The sequence below is a fragment of the Pituophis catenifer genome, unplaced genomic scaffold (genome assembly GCF_029215685.1).
Source record: "Pituophis catenifer annectens isolate HBS135680 unplaced genomic scaffold, rPitCat1.0.hap2 SCAF_10, whole genome shotgun sequence".
Taxonomy (NCBI): domain Eukaryota; kingdom Metazoa; phylum Chordata; class Lepidosauria; order Squamata; family Colubridae; genus Pituophis; species Pituophis catenifer.
Window position 1 is genome coordinate 14,806,659 of NW_027256890.1, and position 18,536 is coordinate 14,825,194.

Below are 18,536 nucleotides of genomic sequence, written 5' to 3' on the forward strand. Positions count from 1 at the left end.
CCATCTGATTTTCAGCCATTACAATGATAATAGTAAAGGTAAACACTGGCAGCGGACTCAAATCGGAGACTGAATTAATAAATAAAAAACCTTCGTGGCCAGGGAACGCTAGCCAATGCACACACACACACACAAAAAATGACACAACCCAGTTTCAGCTAAATCATTTTAATAAGTGAAAATGTTTTCCTTAATCGTAAAAGTTCGGTTAAGAACAGTTCCTGTTTGCATCTCTCTCTCCTTTGCAAAGAAACCCACCCAATCCTCTTAAATTTCAGCTGCTGAAATAAGTGAGCTGGCTTTTTCTTTTCTTTTTTTTTTTGCACGGATTTCCTAAATGAGAGTTTTAAGGCAGTGCTTCCCAACCTTTTTCCTTCATTACCCCCACCACCACCAACACCCACCCACCCACCCAAAAAAAAATTAAAATTCCTTATCGGAAAATCTTATGCCAGCTCGTCCCTTCCTTTAGCGCCGTTGTAACTTTGAACGGTTGCTGAGAGATTGGCCGTAGATTCGAGGACAACCTGTGTTATTATAAAACGGAATAATCTTTTGTCACTTCAACCGATTGGTCATTGCATTGATATTCACCTTGGCAGGAATATTTTGGGAGGCTTTAAATCAATTTAAATCTCCCTGATGTGACAGGGAAGATGTATTTGTTACCCAAAGGGGTTAAAAAACAAACAAACCTATTTTTGCCTTATTTGGGGGTAATTTCACCCAGGTTTGGAAAGCACTGGTTGAAGGGATTTTGTGAAAAATTACTGAAGGTGTTTATTTTCTCCTCTGTATAAATTCAGTCCTATAAAATCTCCAAAAGGTATTTCATTTCCCACCCCCAGGTATAATTTCCTCCCCCACTCCCCCCTTTTTTTTATACGCGTCAGATCTCAGCATAAAACACTACGAAGGACAATTTAGACATCCGACAACGACAGTAGCCACAAAAATTCACATTTCTTTTAAAAACATCTTTGTAGAATAATAGATACACCAATATTTACTCGAAATATTTCCCAAATGATTCCTATTGCTTATAAATAGTTATCAGCGAGCTCTTAATTCCCTTTCCCCGTAAGGGTCTGCCTTCTCGTAGACGGTGGGGGCTCCGAATAGGCGCTGGGAGTTGTATCTGTTTAAAACACAGACATTTAAAGGGGCTGGAATTTCAATGTCTCCTGCTGTAGATGGACTTGAAGGGTGCTGACATCTTAATCCTCCACCAAAAATCTATGTTTTGGGGTGCCGGCGAAAAAGCAGCAGATCCAAGGGCTTGAATTCCTCGAGGGTGGGCAGAATTAGAACCTGGACACACCCGCCCCCCCCGCCAATTTTCCTGGCCCTGGCTTCTACTCTTCTTCCGTTGCAGGTTGGAGTTGCCTTAGAAGTTAACTACGTGGGCTTGGTAGACGCCATCCTGTGCCAGCTGAAAAAGAAGGGGGGAAAAAATGGTAGCCAAAAAAAAAAGAGGAAAAAAGCTGTATCTTTATAGCTGTTTCTCCCCTAAAGCAGTCATAAGGTAGTCCTCGGCTTACGACGGTTAATTGAGTTTGGCATGAACAGTTCTAAGTCATTCGGATTTTAAATCACGTGACCGGACCCTGAATTTTCAGAATTTTTGTGGCGGTCATTAAGCAAATTCGTTTGACCTAATGGGTCTTTTTTTTATTGCTGGAAATAAAACGTCGGAAACTGAGACGCTGCAAATGGATAAAAATGTATGCCAGTTGCTAAGCATCCAAAATGCGACCTTGTGATTGTGTATCAGTGTGCAGCTGTCCTAACCTGGAAACAGAGTCATTAAGTAGCTTTTGGGGTAGATCCGTCGTAACTTTGAACAACTGCTAAGTGACCAGTCGTAAGGCGAGAACTACTTGGCGTTATCTGAAAAGAGTTTAGTTAACGTGCACACATTTTTTTGCAAAGAACTGTCATTGGGGGCCGAATTCCAGAGAGAAAAGGCCAAGAATCATGGGTGGCCTGATAAAAAGTCCTTCCCTTCTGTCCATGCTAAGGATAGAGGCAAGGGGCCCTTCCCTCTGTGCTCACCTCGGAGTCTGGCTTGCTTTGACCTGGTTTCTGGGCAGGCCTCTTCAAGGATGCTGGCTTACGAGCGATCGTAGGCTTCTTTCCATCCGTGTTCTCCGTGTAAAGACCGGCCAAGGCGTAATGTTGCCTCCTCAATTCTCCGAGACGCAGCCTCTCGTTCTCCAACGTCTTTTCCAGTTCCAGAACCTTCACCTGCAAAAGACAGGAACTTCTTGGTCTGGAGTCCATCATCTGTTCCCCTAGACTAGGAGTGTCCATCCTTGGCGAACTTTAAGACCTGTGGACTTCAATGCCCAGAATTCCCTGGCTGGGGAATTCTGGGAGTTGAAGTCCACAGGTCTTAAAGTTGGCCATGCATGGACACCTGTGTCTTAGAGAGAACTCCATCATCATTGTGCACATTAATCTTGTGTTAACACTAGAATCCGCAACTGGGTTTTGTTATCAGACATTAGTTTGGTGGAGGTCTTCTTGGACCACCACTTTTGCGGGAAAGGATGCTACGTTCAGAAGTTCTCATCCTCTTCTCTTACTCGGAGAACTCAACAGCCACCTCTGCTGTGGCACCACTGCCTTATCCAAACCGCCCTTCTAGGGTTATCCTCCTTCAAAAATGAAATTAAATCCCAACACTTCCGTTAAGAAATTCCACATCCGTGCGGTACCTACCTGTGTCTCCATCTCCTCTTTCTTGAGTTTGATCAAGGACATCCCGGAGAAGTCCATGGTGTCTGGTAGGAAGAGAAAAAGAGGTTCATTTCAGATGGGAACATGACCAAACTTCTCCAGATGTTCTCTCCCACACAACAACAACGGAAAGCTTGCCCTGTTCTCGCAATCTTAAAAATATTCCACAATTCTTCACTCCCAACTTTGTCTAAATAAAACCTCACCACGACTTCTCTTCCAACAATATCTCTTTCAGAAGTTCAAGGCCATTTGCTCTACAAAATCGTGGACCAAGCCTGCAAGGATTTCAATTATCTTCTTAAAAGGAAAGCTGAGATTCCCACAAGGCCCAGCCCTACAGAATGTATGTCTAACTCGCTTCAAATAACATCAGAGTGCCAGGGTGCCAAGTAACACCCCCAACGAAAGAAAACTCCGAGGCTTGAAGTTCCTCGAAGTTCCATTTTATTAGAGATGTCATATTGGCACATCTGGGAAAACCGGAATCTGAAAGCTTCCAGGTTTTCCCCACCCAAAGGAAAGTCCAAATCCCTGCCCAGCATCCACGTGTCCATCACATGATCCAATCCAAGCACCATCCCCACTGGAGATGCCTCCCAGTTCCAACTATCCAGGTGCAGGGCAAGATGTCCTTGACTCTCTGAGAAAGGAATGTTGTTATGACTACATGTCTCTCCTGCTCCATACAATCCCCCCTCTCAGTTTCCCACAGTAATAAATGTGGCAGGCCTGAAGGCCCGATGCAAAAGATGGCTTCCAAGCCTGACACACAGCTTAAATCAGAGGTAATCCTCACTTAACCATGATAGAACCCAGAATTTTCTGCTATGGCCAATGAGGTTTCCCTGACTGGAAACACTACCGATGATCCAAACTCTCTTAAAGTGCAGATGGGGAAACTTCCCCGTTTCCTGCTTGGCCAGCCCACCAAGCCTCACCTTTCTCTTCTACCTGCTCTTGACCAGACTTGGTAGATGCCATGACGTTAGCCGCCATCTCGTTGACCGTACGCGAACATTCCTGGAGTTTGCCAAGGTTCCTGCTGTGCTTCTCCGCTTTCACCTGGCATCCAGACAAAAAAACAACAACCCCAAAACCTCAATAATTTATTTGAAGGACCGTCTTCTCCTGGTTACATCTACCTGACCCACCAGAATAAGGAGGCAAGGAATGTTATGGGACTTTCTCTCCTAAGGAGATCCACCTAGTGGCATCAAGTAGGACCTTCTCAGTGGTGGCTCCCTCCCTCTGGAACATCAACCCTGCAGAGATAAGATTTTGAGACTCTTTTGGGAGGTCCTACTTTTGCCAACGGAACCCCAAAGTGGCCTAGAGCCCATCAAATGGCTTATTTGATTAACCGTTGTCACAAGGCAGATAGGGAGTTATCGTTTTTGTATTGTTTCATATTATTATTATTTTTTATCTTTGTAAGCCCTTCAGAGTCACTGAGAATGAACTGGACAGCCATATAAATTTTCTTCCAGAGTCACTGAGAATGAACTGGACAGCCATATAAATTTTCTTCCATAAATAACTCTCTTTAAATGCTCTTAAAGAGGGACGCGGTGGCTCAGTGGCTAAGACGCTGAGCTTGTCGATCAAAAAGGTTGGCAGTTCAGCGGTTCGAATCCCTGGTGCAGTGTAACGGGGTGAGCTACCGTTCCTTGTCCCAGCTTCTGCCAACCTAGCAGTTTGAAAGCAGGTAAAAAATGCAAGTAGAAAAATAGGGACCCCCTTTGGTGGGAAGGGAACTGTTCCATGCGCCTTTGGCGTTGAGTCATGCCAGCCACATGATCACGGAGACGTCTTTGGACAGCGCAGGCTTTGAAATGGAAATGAGCACCGCCCCCTAGAGTCGGGAACGACTAGCACATATGTGTGAGGGGAACCTTTGCCTTTACCTTAAATGCTGTGGGAGAATAATATCTGTTTTGGATCCCTTCCAAAAAATAGAAAATTTCAAAACAAACAAAAAAATCCAGGGGTTACAGCTGTTTCTCTTTGAGGGCCATGTACCTTGGAGGCGGCTACGAGCTGAGCTGTGCTCGCTGCAATTTCGTGCGAACAGACGATCAGCTCCTCGTATTTGCCGGTGTGCAAGACGACCTTATCCGCAGATTCTCTAATGCAAAGAAAGAAAAATGCATGATTTTTCCCCAAGCAGGTAAGCTGCATCAGAGGAAAAACAAGACAGGGAGAGGAAGAAAGCTTGAGAGGCCATCCGGATACCTACACGAGCTGAGTTGCTCCCCATCCAACAGCTTTGGATGCCGAGATGAGCCCTTCCGTCCAACAGGAGTTCTTGGCGTAAAATTCCTGGGGTGTTGCTGCCCCCTAGCGTTCAAGAGAAGGAATGTATTTTATCATTGTGTTGTACGGACTCCCAAGAGCAAAAAAAAAAAATTGGAGAAAAGCATCCACGGTGGAAATTTAGAAGACAACAAGCTCTAATCTATCTTGAATTTACAAGAGCTACACGAATGGATTTTCTAGGATCCTAAGAAGGAGGGAAGCACCCTGCTTGAAATGTCACAATTAAACAAATGCAATGTACCGTTTTTCTGAAAATAAGACCCAATTGGAAAATAAGTCCTAGCATGATTTTTCAGGATGCTCATAATATAATCCCTACCCCCAAAATAAACCCAAGATTGTCAGCCAGATAGATGCCTATAGCACTGTATTTCCCCCCACAAAATAAGACCTAACCAGAAAATAAGCCCTAATGCATCTTTTGGAGTAAAAATGAACATATGACCCAGTCTTATTTTCAGGGAAACATGGTAATAAAAAATGAGAGGGAGAGACTTAACTCTCCAGCAGCTGATAGGATCAATCCATACTCTTTCCCCATTATTTATTTTTAATTAAATATTAATTTAAATTATGAAATTTAATATTTAATTTTCTTCCTTTTTTTTTTTAAAGTAACGGCAATAAAAAATGTGCACCACCCCAAATGGACTCACCCTTCCGCCTTCCACGATCTCCTTCTGCAGATGTGTGGAGGCCAGAACAAGCTGCCGGATAGCCTGAAAGTAAGAGGAAAAAGCAGGAGAACATAGTTGAACTCTGAGCAATTTCAACTGTGGCCCCATCAGCCTTCAATAAAAGGGTTTTCCGTCTATCTACAGATCTGACCGAAAACAGGCGGCAAGGAAATTTCTTGCCAAATGGAATTATTTTTAATGAACAGAGCCTTGATAGTACAGTGGTTTAGTGCACCCTGTTATTAACACAGCTGCCAGCAATCTCTCCAAGGCTCAAGGTTGACTCAGCCTTCCATCCTTTCTAAGGTAGGTGAAATGAGGACCTAGTTTGTGGGGGCAATAAGCTGACTTTGTATAAAATATACAAAAGAATGAAGGCTATTGCTTAACGCATTGTACGCCACCCTGAGTCTCCGGAGAAGGGCGGCATATAAATCAAATTAAAATAAAAATAAAAAATAAAAACTCACCTTCATTAAATCTGTGCAGGAATTCAGGATTCTATGGAGGAAAGGAAGGAAGGGAGGGAGGGAAGAAGGGAGGGAGGGAGGGAGGGAGGGAGGAAGGAAGGAAGGAAGGAAGGAAGGAAGGAAGGAAGGAAATGTCTCATTAGAATGATGAAGTCCACACATTTGGAACTCAACCTTTTTGTAGATAGTCACGACAACCAAAATCTGACCCCCCCCCTCATTGAAAGAGATTGAACCTTCATCACTTGAAAAAAAAAAGCAACCACATCTTTGCAAGCTCAAATGAAAATATTTTTCAATCCGTCGGGGTTTTCTCCAAAGCAGCCATTTCTAAACCTTTAGGGGTTTTATGACGTGTGCCCTTTTAACTCCCAGAATGGAACTCTACGCATCTTCAAATTAAATCACAATGTTTATATGAAGTCACCCATTCGAGCAACAGATGAGATTGGGGGAGGCTTTCGCCTCAAAACCCATCGTCCTGTAAGCAGATGCGTGGATCGGTTGGTTGCCCAACAGGTAGGTTTCGTGGGAATTTGAAACATGAGCTTATAAACATTTTGGAAAATGTATTAAGTACAGAAGTTAGGGTGCTTCTCTCTTAGCAAGAAGCTGCTTTGGGCTCATCTTCTCCAGAAGGTTCATCAAGGACTATCCTGTTCTGGTGACTCCAAATCTGTCTTAACCTGAGACGTTAAGACAGAATCTGGTGGTTTCAGATTCAGCGCGCAACCTGGAAAAACCACACTACAAATTTTTAGTTGTGTTAAATTCATCCCTGCCCCCAGCTTACCTTTCGTTAACTTCTAGTTTCACCCCAGAGCTTTCGACTCTGGCTTGATTCATCATTTCCTGTAGAGAAACGGAAGTAAGAAGGTGGGTTTGGCCAGCCGATAGATCTGAAGTGGCTCATCTCCAGCCAAGAAGGACCAAGTTGGATTATTGTGAGGCGGAAATGCTTCTTGGCACCACATAATTAGGTGTGGATGCTTCCTATTGTTTCCCCCACCCACAGAACAGGTCAGGCTGTAGGGATGTCACCTTGTGACACTGTGTTCCCACAGCAAACACCAACATTAAACCATGTTAGAGCTTCGTTTGGACAAACCAACATGTCCAACCCCTTTTAAACTCTTTATATCAAGGACTTATACCGTATTTTTAGGACTATAAAATGCGCCAAGATTTTGAAGAGGTAAACAAGAAAAAAAAAGTTTTGCCCTCCCCAGACCCCAGGAGCACTCTGCAGGCCTCCCAAACCCTCTGTGCGTCCCATTTTTGTGAAAAACCGGCCAGTTTTTGCGAAAAACGGGGGCATTTTTGCCATCCCCAGCCCCCAGGAGCACTCTGTTTTTGGCAAAAATGGCTACGTACGTAGGGCGGGAAAAATGGCTGCATTCGGTGTATAAGATGCACCAACATTTCCACCCTCTTTTAAGGGGGGGGGGGGGAAGTGCGTCTTATATTCCGAAAAGTACAGTACTTTTTTGAAAAACAGTAGACCAGTCACAAGTTAACCCCACCTCTATCCTTCTCACGGCGTCCTCAACGGCTGCAGAAGTGGTGGCCATCTCTTTGTCAACCAAGTCTCCCAGTTCTTCTTCCCGGATGTCCAAACTTTTGGGTCTCAATTCCTAACCCCCCAGAAAGAAGGAAAGAAAAGTTGACGGAGGATTCTCAAAGGAGAACCTTGGCCTAAGAAAGCTTCCAAGAGTTTAGTCAACGGTGTGAAGAGCAAGCAACGAAGCCGCCCGCGCCCCACGTTCCTCGTGGAGAACTTCTCCAGGTGGGCCTCCGTTCTTTCCTCACCTGTCCAAGCTGGAAGAGCCTCTGCAGAGTTGTCCTCAGGTCTGCTGGATCTGCTTCTCGGAGAGACTGTTTGTCTTTGAGCTTGTTGAGGTAATCCAGGCTGTGTTGCCCACAGTCTCTACAGGATTCTGTCAATTCTGGACCAGGGAAAAAGCAAGATTCGGTTGGTTCTGATCCTGAGGCCATTTCAGGAAGCTTTCAAAACTTGGGATGTTTCCCTAGTCACGGGAAGGCGGTCAACCTTTTTGAAGGATGTTAATTTATGGAGCAATGCCATGATATCGAGAGGGGCTTATAATGGCTTGAACCATCTTTGGAAGATGCTAAGAGAGCTTGGCCCTTGATGATCATTGGGTATTTTACCAGAAAAATGTAATAAAGGGAATACATATTTAATTTGTAATTGATAAGAGCCTTGGTAGTACAGGGGTTTAAGGCACCCTGTTATTAAGCTGGTTATTAAGACCAGCTGCCTGCAATTACTGCAGGGTTCGAATCTCGCCAAGACTCAAGGTTGACTCAGCCTTCCATCCTTTCTAAGGTAGGTGAAATGAGGACCCAGTTTGTGGGGACAATAAGCTGACTTGGTATAAATATACAAAAGGATGAAGGCTATTGCTGAGCACATTGTAAGCCGCACTGAGTCTTCGGAGAAGGGCGGCATATAAATCAAATTAAAAATTAAAAATAATAATTTAAAAAAATTTTTTTTACATGTGTTCACAGCAGCTAGAATTGTGTTTGCAGAACAGTGGGAAAATGAAAATGAAGAGGTCCCTGCTGAGGAAAATGTAATTTTAAAAAAATACTAGAATGTGCAGAAATGGATAGATTAACACTTAAAATTAAGGAGAAGGTGGGAGCGGGGAGCCTTTTCCAAGCCCTACTCACTGTCAGCATGATCCGTCGGGGCAAGATGGGAGGTGGCACTGCCGTTCACGATGGCATCTGCCGTGAGATGGGCAAACTGTGCCAATGCGGCCACCAGTCCAGAGGCATCTGAGACAAAGAGCGAGAACGGAAGGAAACGGTGAGGAAAGCAGAGCGATCCGAAAAGCGTGCTGCGTTCAAGGCAGATGGAGACCAACTTTCTCTGAAGTTGGTCTTTCCTTTTATGGCAGTGTTTTTCTCAACCTCAGCCACTTTAAGAATGGGTGGACTTCAACTCCCAGAATTCCCAGCCAGCATGGAATTCTGGGACTTTGAAGTCCACCCATCTTAAAAGTGGCTGAGGTTGAGAAAAACGCTGCTTTAACCCAACCGAAACCAAACGACGCTTAAACCGAAAGGTGCACAAATGAAAGCTAAACAGAAAAAGGAACATAAAGCATCATTGGCCATGTTAAAAAAAAACAAAAAACCTTGAGTGTTTGCTGTGCTTCAAACAGCTATATAACCAAACTGTTTTCGGGAAGAAGACAGAATGAAAATCCATCTGGAGAGAGAATTTCGTACCGAAAGCCACCGAGAATTCCAGCTTTGTCCCCCTATGAGTGGACCTTCTGGTGACTTCATGTAGGACTTCCTCAGGTGATCTAAACCCATTTTATCTTTAAGTTCTTGGCTCCTTTTATCTAACTCAGAGGTCTTCAAACTTGGCAGCTTTAAGACTTGTGGACTTCAACTCCCAGAATTCTTTCATACGTCCAATATTTTTTGCCCATGCTATCGTTGTTTCTTTTAACTTGTTCTTCTTCTTCTAACTTAATACTCAATAAATAGCTGTACAATTTTCTCCTTTACCACTCCCCCATTTGTTCCTGTTAACATCTTATCTAATTCTGTCAATTCCCTATAAAAACCATATTTTTTTGCATCTTTTTCATACCTAGATTGTATTTGCAGTTGTGTATACCACACCATATCAATCCCTTGCTTTTCCAAATTCCCTGTGCGAGAGACTTCATGGCTGATGGCCTTCAGTTTAGACCTGGTCTGAAACTTTAGCTACACATCATCATGGATTATGTGTGTCCTATCCACTGACTGGCTCCATAGGTTGAGGGATTAGGAAGAAAAACTCCACAAATTTGAGAACCTCTTTCTGCTTGCTTGCGATATCTGCAACACTTCCATCCCAACGCTCAAGGTAAGGGAACCCAGAGGGCAAACCCAAACACGTCTTACCTGCCATGTTGGTGAGATAATGCTTATGTCCTTTCTCCAGGGCATTCACCGATTCCAGAGCTGCCTGGGCGCGGCTGACAAGATAATCTGCGAAGGAAGAAATGAAGGACAAAGAATGCGGTTGGGGAGGAGAAGAAAACCTGTATGTTTCTGGATCTCTGACTCAAAGGTAGCCCGGGGGTTAGATTTGGAAGGAAGGGAGTCATCTTAATCTCTGAATTATTATTTTTTTTTAAAACCCTCAACACTGTCAAACTATTCACTAAGTCTGCATTGCTATTACTATTAATCTCATCGTTCCTATCACCCATCTCCTCCCACTTATGACTATGACTGTAACTTTGTTGCTGGTATCCTTATGATTTATATTGATATTGATTGTTACTGATTGCTTATTTGTACCCTATGACTATCATTAAGTGTTGTACCTTATGATTGTTGACGAATGTCTTTTTATGTACACTGAGAGCATATGCACCAAAGACAAATTCCTTGTGTGTCCAATCACACTTGGCCAATAAAGAATTCTTTCTTTCTTTCTTTCTTTCTTTCTTTCTTTTTCTTTCTTTCTTTCTTTCTTTCTTTCTTTCTTTCTTTCTTTCTTTCTTTCTTTCTTTCTTCTTTCTTTCTTTCTTTCTTTCTTCTTTCTTTCTTTCTGTCAGTCATCTATATCTATCCATCCATCCATCCATCCATCCATCCATCCATCCATCCATCCATCTATATCTGTCTGTCTATCATCTATATCTCTCTCTCATCTATCTATCTATCTATCTATCTATCTATCTATCTATCTATCTATCTATCTATCATCTATGTCTGTCTGTCTGTCTATCATCTATCATCTATATCTCTTTCTCATCTATCTCTCTCATCTCTCATCTATATCTGTCTGCCTGTCTGTCTGTCTGTCTGTCTGTCATCTATATATATATCTCTCTCCTATCTATCTATCTATCTATCTATCTATCTATCTATCTATCATCTATCTATCTATCTATCTATCTATCTATCTATCTATCTATCTATCTACCTACCTACCTATCTATCTATCTATCATCTATCTATCTAAAAGCAAGCAAGGATTCAGGAGTCACCTGGAGAACTGGTGCACCGGATATGCAGGGGATCGTCCAACTTGCTCACGGCATCCTGGATGATGTTCTCGGCTTCCTTGATTGTCCCTTGCAAGATTCGGAACTGGTCGTCCAGGAGCTTCTGCTGCAGGTTCTGTTCGTGATTTTTCTGCGGGATGGACGCAAAACATAAGACGAGCAAGTATGTTTACGCGTTACAAGACCACGTCCTTGGATATGAGTCCAAGGAAAACCAGGAGGACAAGCTGGTCCCCTCCTTTTATCCCAATCCTGGGCTGACTCCAACTCCCCCTCGCCTTCCCAGTGATATGGGAAAAGGAAACTGCCCCCCCCCAACGTTTCTCCTCCGTACTTTTTCCGCCAACTTTTCCTGGAGTTCCTGTACTTCCTTCGCCCTCTTCTCGGCTTCCTGGCTCAACAGCAGCTGCTTCTCTTGAATCAGGCCCTTGGTTGAGATGAGCTCACATTCCTTCTCGCTGACCGATTTCCTCAGGGTCTCCTTTTCGGCTTGAAGGGCATCCAGCTGGCTGTTGAGATCCGAACCAACCTGTAGATCATGTGGGAAAGAGTTCCACACGCTGGTTCCTTGCTTGAAGAGTTCTCACACCCTCTCTTCACATTATTTACGCGGAGAAGGCCTTTCCTCTGTTCCATCCTGAGGGCAAACTAACTAGGACCTCACAAATGCAGATTTAAGATGAACTTTTACGGACATGGGCCCTTGGTCTCCGCAACAGACTCGCCCTTTCAACTCACTTCTACGCATTTCAAGATTTTAGCCTAGCTATTCTAGGCCACACCTAGCTCTCGCCTCACAATCAGGAGGCTGTGAGTTCGATCCTAGGTAGAGGCAGATATTTCTCTCTCTCTGGGCACAGTGAGAATATATCTGCTAAACAAAACTCCGTACTGGCGACAGGAAGGGTATCCGGCCAGTAAAACACTCTGCTAGCTCCATTCAGTTGCCCAGACTCCACCCCGCAAGGGATTATGGGGGTTGTTAAAAGATGATGATGATTCTAGGCCACATATGTGCACCCGAAGCTGAAAAACCTTGATAGTACAGGGGTTTAGTGCACCCTGTTATTAACACAGCTGCCTGCAATTTCTGCTGGTTCGAATCTCTCCAAGGCTCAAGGTTGACTCAGCCTTCCATCCTTTCTAAGGTAGGTGAAATGAGGACCTAGTTTGTGGGGGCAATAAGCTGACTTTGTATAAAATATACAAAAGAATGAAGGCTATTGCTTAACGCATTGTAAGCCGCCCTGAGTCTCCGGAGAAGGGCGGCATATAAATCAAATTAAAATATATATATATATATAAACAAGTGAAGATATTTAAAAAGGTATCTCGAAATTCAGATAGGGCTGGAGAGACAGGATCTTCCAGAGACCATACAATCTCCTCCTTAGGCCAAATACCTGCTTAGAGTGGCTGAGCGACTGCTGAAGCTGAGTCAGTTCTTCTGCTTTGGAGTCCATCGCTCTCTTCATCTGTTCCACCTGAAGCATCTGATCTTCTAACTGCATGAAACCCAAGAGACCGGTGTCAGACTTCGATGCTATCTCAAAATAAATGAATTTCCAAACTGCCAATCTTTAAGGAAATCTTTTCTTTAATTGAGCACAGCCACCGGATCATGACTCGATGCGGACAAGACTGAACTTTTGCCCCCCAATCCCTCCCTTTCCGATCCCCAATTCTCTGCTTCTCATTGGCTATCTTCCAAGTTATTCTCCAGACTTCTTGTCACGTCATTTCCCAGGAATGTCTCCCCCTCCTCATTTCCACGACAACCCGACTTCAAAGGGATTTAGCAGGCAAAAGTTCAGAAATTATCTCTCTCCTCTCTATGCCAGCGCTGAGGCGCTGACAACAGGACCTATTACGGGGTTTCCAGGGGAGCCATCTCACCCCTGGGTCAAAGCTACGTTCCGTGACCAGTTTTGCATTCGGACTTTAAAGAGAAGGAACTGCACCCTTGTCCAAAACAGAAGACAGACCGACTTTGACCCAAGGCGTCCCATCCCAAGAGAGGCTCACAGTCAGACCTGCAAGCCATATTTTACATCTAGGCCTTCAGGCCTGCCACATTTACTGCTGTCGGAAATTGGGAGGGGGGATTGTATGGAGCAGGGATGATAGGTAGTCATAATAACATTCCTTTCTTAGAAAGTCAAGGCCGTCTTGCCCTGCACCTGGGAGACTGGAACTGGGAGGCATCTCCAGTTGGGACGGTGCTTTGATTGGACCATGTGATGGACATGTCGGTGCTGGGACAGGGACTTGGACTTTCCTTTATGGTGGGGAAAACCCGGAAACTCTCAGATTTGGGTTTCCCCAGATGTGCCAATATGGCATCTCTAATAAAGCATGACTTTGAGGAAATCCAAGCTTCGGAGTTTTCTTTCATTGGGGGCGTTACTTGGAACCCTGACACTCACCTTCATTTCCGACTCTCGTTTGACTTGCTCCATCTGGAAAGCCAGCTGTTCTTTGACCCGGGCGACCTCTTCTTGGCTGTGTTGGGTGACTGTCAGCTGCTTGGCCGTATCTGCGTTCTGGGTGCAGAAAGATCCAGAGTTGAAGGATGGATGGAGAAGAAAAAAGAATTTGGCCAAGCAAGAGACAAATGAGGGTTTCTTCTTACCCTCGATTTATAATATTGTGGGGGAGGAGGGGAGAAACTCATAAGCAAAAGACAAATCATGGTTTTCTCTTGCTCTTACTTCATAGTCTTGGAAGAAAACTTATCTGATCTTGATTGAAGTAGGGGAGACCTTTAACTATGACCATGGAGGTGTCGTAAAAACCAATGGGACGAGGAATGGGCACTATTACCTTTCTCAAAAGCTCCGCATGTGTGTTGATTAACTCGTTGTGCTTCTCCTTCAGCTTGGCATACCGGATTTCGGTGGTGCTGGCTTTTTCTGCCAAAGAGAAGGATATTGCCACATTATTACTTTCACCTCCCTATGAAATCATTATTTGAAGGAACCCCGTTGCTTGCCACCCAGGGTTCTCACTCAAGGCATTTATGACCAGGCTCAAATTATCCTAGTTTGGACACATGATATGAAGGCCCAGATCTCTGGAGAAGGCTCCAATGCTGAGAAAGGTGGAAGAAAAGAGAAGAAGAGGACAACCAGCAGAAGTTGGGCGGATTCCCAGTGATGAAGATGAATCATTGGAAGTCTTGAAGGTTAAGGACAGATCGTCATGGAGAACATCTATGTTGGGGGTTGCCAACAACTGGCACCAACTTGATGGAACATCTAATCCAATCGATCATTGCAATAAGCTAGTGGACATTCTCAAACCTGGGGACATCCATTACCAACCAGCACATGGCAGAAGAACTGAGAATATTTGTGGGCTCGGACATTCTTCAGATTTATTGATTACCCACCCAAGGTGTTTCTTGGCCATTTTGAACAGAGATACATTGTCGAACCAAGCCCCGTCTTGCAGGTGGGAGCAAACTACAAACTCTGTAATGCAATGCTGCAAAATTAGGGTCATTATTAATGGCCAAGTGAAAGGCCACGCATCTTGTTTATTACACAGCACTGCTTCTGATGCAGGTATCGGACAAAAACGTAACCCCTTCCATCAACAGACTGCCAAGATTTCCTAAAATTATCAAGTGTGCCCACGGGGAAGAGAAACCCAGAATTACCAGAGGTATAATTAAAGCATACTAAAAAGCAGAGACATCACCCTGCCAACAAAAGTGTATATAGTCAAGGCGATGGTTTTCCCAGTTGCAATGGATGGCTGTGAAAGTTGGACCATAAGAAAGGCTGAGTGCCAAAGAATGGAGGCCTTTGAACTCTGGTGCTGGAGAAGACTCCTGCGAGTCCCTTGGACTGCAAGGCCATCCAACCGGTCAGTCCTAGAGGAGATCAACCCTGACTGCTCTTTAGAAGGCCAGATCCTGAAAAGGAAACTCAAATCCTTTGGCCACCTAATGAGAAGGAAGGACTCCCTGGAGAAGAGCCGAATGCTGGGAACAATGGAGGGCAAAAGAAGAAGGGGACGGCAGAGAACCAGGTGACTGGATGGAGTCACTGAAGCAGTCGGCGTGAGCTTCAATGGACTCCAGAGGATGGTAGAGGACAGGAAGGCCTGGAGGAACGTTGTCCATGGGGTCACGATGGGTCGGACACAACTTCGCGATTAACAACAACAAATAACTTGGGAGGGGCCATAATTACGTATTCCTTCTCCCCCAAAACAATCACAAACGTAAGTCAAGGAAATCAAGCCTGCAAAAGGAATATCTGTTGAGGGAAAACGCTTCCTTTTTCTGCTGAATTCGGTTGGAGAAGCCAGATTTTAACTTAAGGAGCAAGACACACCACATAGAGATCCCCCACACCCCACACGCTCCCTGGCTGGCACCCCCGACTTACTCTCCGCTTCCAAGTAGAGTCCTCGATTCTTGTCTCCTTCAAATTTTGCTCTCTGCAGCTTCTCCAGCTCATCTCGGAGCTGCTCGTTGTCCACCAAGGCTTTCTGCTTTTGCTTCCTCTGGTCTTCTACCTCGGCCTCCAGGCTGTTCACCTGAGCCTTCAGCTGGGTGATGTACCTTTGAGCCTGGGGAGAGAAAACAGGGAGCTGGAAACAAAGCATCCTTTTTTCCTGACACAACCAAAATCATATTCCCCCCCTTCTTCCTGAGTTCTTTCGGTCATCAGCTCCAAAGAATGACACTTTCGCCCTTCATATTATCATATGTGGTGGACATGCGCAGAAGCTAAAAAATATTGGATAAAAATATGTACAGGGTTGGAAAAGATGATACAACAACATATTGATTTGAAACCTGAAATATTTCTATTGGGGATACTGCCAGAAACTTATAGTAAAGAAAATGTATATTTGATTATTCATGTAATAAGAGAGCGTATGCCCCAAGATAAATTCTTTGTGTGTCCAATCACACTTGGCCAATAAAGAATTCTATTCTGTTCTGTTCTGTTCTGTTCTGTTCTGTTCTGTTCTGTTCTGTTCTGTTCTATTCTATTCTATTCTATTCTATTCTATTCTATTCTATTCTATTCTATTCTATTCTATTCTATTAATAACCGCAGCTAGAATTGTATTTGCACAAAATTGGAAAAGTGAAGAGATTCCTACAGAGGAGAATATGATAAGGAAAATATTAGAATGTGCAGAAATGAATAGATTAACACTGGCAATTGAAGAGAAAGAACAGACTGGTTATTATGCGATATGGGGGACATTTTATCGATGGTTAGAGGACAAATATAAAAATTAGATGAATTTTCTATAGAAAAACTCTATATATTCTATTTTCTATAGAAAATAGTTAATAGAGTTTAGAGTTAAGCAAATTAAGAAGAAGATGTAAAGTATTAGATGTTTAATGTATTGGTATTAAGTTAAGAATAGATTAAATAATGAATATGATTGTAAATTGTTATTTACACTGTTATTGCACAAATCCGGACCTTACCTCCAGCTTAATCTTCTCTAGCTCGGTCTGAAGCAGTTCAATTTCTTTCTTCAGGTTTTCGATTTGCAGGTCTCTGAAGATAAAAAGAGCAACGCGTCGCATTAATGGTGTGCAAAATGCAGGTTTCGCGTCGGTTTGATGGCCTCCACTTTCCCCATCGGATAGTCAGCTAGCCTGCTTAGATTTCTAGCGTCTTTCACTAAAGACGATGCTTCGGTATAATTATACCTCCTGCAATTCCATGAAGCCATGCTCGCTCCTGTCTCTAAAAAATACCGTTTGACTGTCAAAGGAATGAAGCTGAATATTATGTATTACCAATCACCTTAAAAGATTAGAAATAGAAATAGAATAACAGCGTGGGAAGGGACCTTGGAGGTCTTTTAGTCCAACCCCCTGCTTAGGCAGGAAACCCTACACCACTTCAGACAAATGGTTTATCCAAAATCTTCTTAAAAACTTCCAGTGTTGGAGCATTCACAACTTCTGGAGGCAAGTTGTTCCACGGATTAATTGTTCTCACTGTCAGGAAATTCCTCCTTAGTTCTAAGTTGCTTCTCTCCTTGGTTAGTTTCCACCCATTGCTTCTTGTCCTGCCCTCAGGTGCTTTGGAGAATAGCTTGACTCCCTCTTCTTTGGGGCAGCCCCTGAGATATTGGAACACCGCTATCATGTCACCCCTAGTCCTTCTCTTCATCAAACTAGACATACCCAGTTCCTGCAACTGTTCTTCATATGTTTTAGCTTCCAGTTCCCTAATCCTTTTTCTTGCTCTTCTCTGCACTCTTTCTAGAGTCTCCACATCTTTTTTACATTGTGGCGACCAAAACTGAATGCAATATTCCAAGTGTGGCCTTATCAAAATTGTTAAAGACATACATAGTCTACCTTCCTCCTGGGTTTCTTCTGTCACCAACCCTCCAAAACGTTTTTAAAAATTATTTTTTTTACTTTTGGGAATCCCAAGCACTAGATCGCTTCAGGGTTGCTTTTGTTAACTACAAGGTGACCGAGGTTTTGCTGATCAAATACCTGTCATCTTTTAGTCCATTGGGCGGCCCGAAAGTCTGCTCAAATATATCCGACACATTCTACAAAAAAAAAGAATGGAAAAATTCTGGGCGTTAAAATTTTGGACATGTTTAGAAACACGGTTATGCCTTCCAAAGCTAAGGTAAAAGAAAAAAAAAAAACTATGGGGCTGTACCCCATCTGGAAGGGGAAAGTTTACTCCAGTCATCCACTTCTGAATGGTCTAACTGACCATTGAGCAGGGGGCTGGACTAGAAGACCTCCAAGGTCCCTTCCAGCTCTATTCTATTCTTATTTTATCTCACCTGCTGCTCTACGGATGGAGCTGAGCTGATCTCAATCAGGTTTTCCGGCTCCTCGTCTTCGGGGGCTTCTTCCGGAATGACCACCACAGGCTTGACGTGCTCGGCCAGGGCAGATGCCCTCAGGAAATTTGGGGGGTTCTGTGGGAGGAAGGAGACCCAAACTCATTGGTAGTCTCACACTGCAATGAACAAGGATATGCATTCAATATTGCAGCTACTAAGATTGTTGGACGAGCAGGGACAAAAACAGCCAGCTATTAAGATTGTTGGACGAGCAGGGACAAAAACAGCCAGCTACTAAGATTGTTGGACGAGCAGGGACAAAAACAGGCAGCTATTAAGATTGTTGGATGAGCAGACACAAAAACAGCCAGCTACTAAGATTGTTGGACGAGAAGGGACAAAAACAGGCAGCTACTAAGATTGTTGGATGAGCAGACACAAAAACAGCCAGCTACTAAGATTTTTGGACGAGC

The 18,536-nt window shown here is 43.8% G+C and overlaps 1 protein-coding gene across 1 annotated transcript in view; it reads right to left on the minus strand.

The window, feature by feature from the left end:
- Positions 1-413: 413 nt before the first annotated feature.
- HIP1R (huntingtin interacting protein 1 related) overlaps positions 414-18,536 on the minus strand; it is a 43,794-nt gene continuing 25,671 nt past the window's right edge. The window contains exons 11-32 of the mRNA XM_070950793.1: positions 18,061-18,198; positions 17,756-17,814; positions 16,724-16,796; positions 15,657-15,840; positions 14,083-14,171; positions 13,686-13,802; positions 12,663-12,764; positions 11,594-11,788; positions 11,242-11,389; positions 10,145-10,231; positions 8,909-9,016; positions 8,018-8,154; positions 7,732-7,842; positions 7,002-7,060; positions 6,209-6,239; positions 5,718-5,780; positions 4,982-5,082; positions 4,765-4,870; positions 3,684-3,807; positions 2,725-2,786; positions 2,056-2,247; positions 414-1,432 (exon numbers count right to left, since the gene is read on the minus strand). Coding sequence (XP_070806894.1) covers positions 1,388-1,432; positions 2,056-2,247; positions 2,725-2,786; positions 3,684-3,807; positions 4,765-4,870; positions 4,982-5,082; positions 5,718-5,780; positions 6,209-6,239; positions 7,002-7,060; positions 7,732-7,842; positions 8,018-8,154; positions 8,909-9,016; positions 10,145-10,231; positions 11,242-11,389; positions 11,594-11,788; positions 12,663-12,764; positions 13,686-13,802; positions 14,083-14,171; positions 15,657-15,840; positions 16,724-16,796; positions 17,756-17,814; positions 18,061-18,198 — 2,331 coding nt within the window. The 3' untranslated portion in view covers positions 414-1,387. The remainder of the gene's footprint in view (positions 1,433-2,055; positions 2,248-2,724; positions 2,787-3,683; positions 3,808-4,764; positions 4,871-4,981; positions 5,083-5,717; positions 5,781-6,208; positions 6,240-7,001; positions 7,061-7,731; positions 7,843-8,017; positions 8,155-8,908; positions 9,017-10,144; positions 10,232-11,241; positions 11,390-11,593; positions 11,789-12,662; positions 12,765-13,685; positions 13,803-14,082; positions 14,172-15,656; positions 15,841-16,723; positions 16,797-17,755; positions 17,815-18,060; positions 18,199-18,536) is intronic.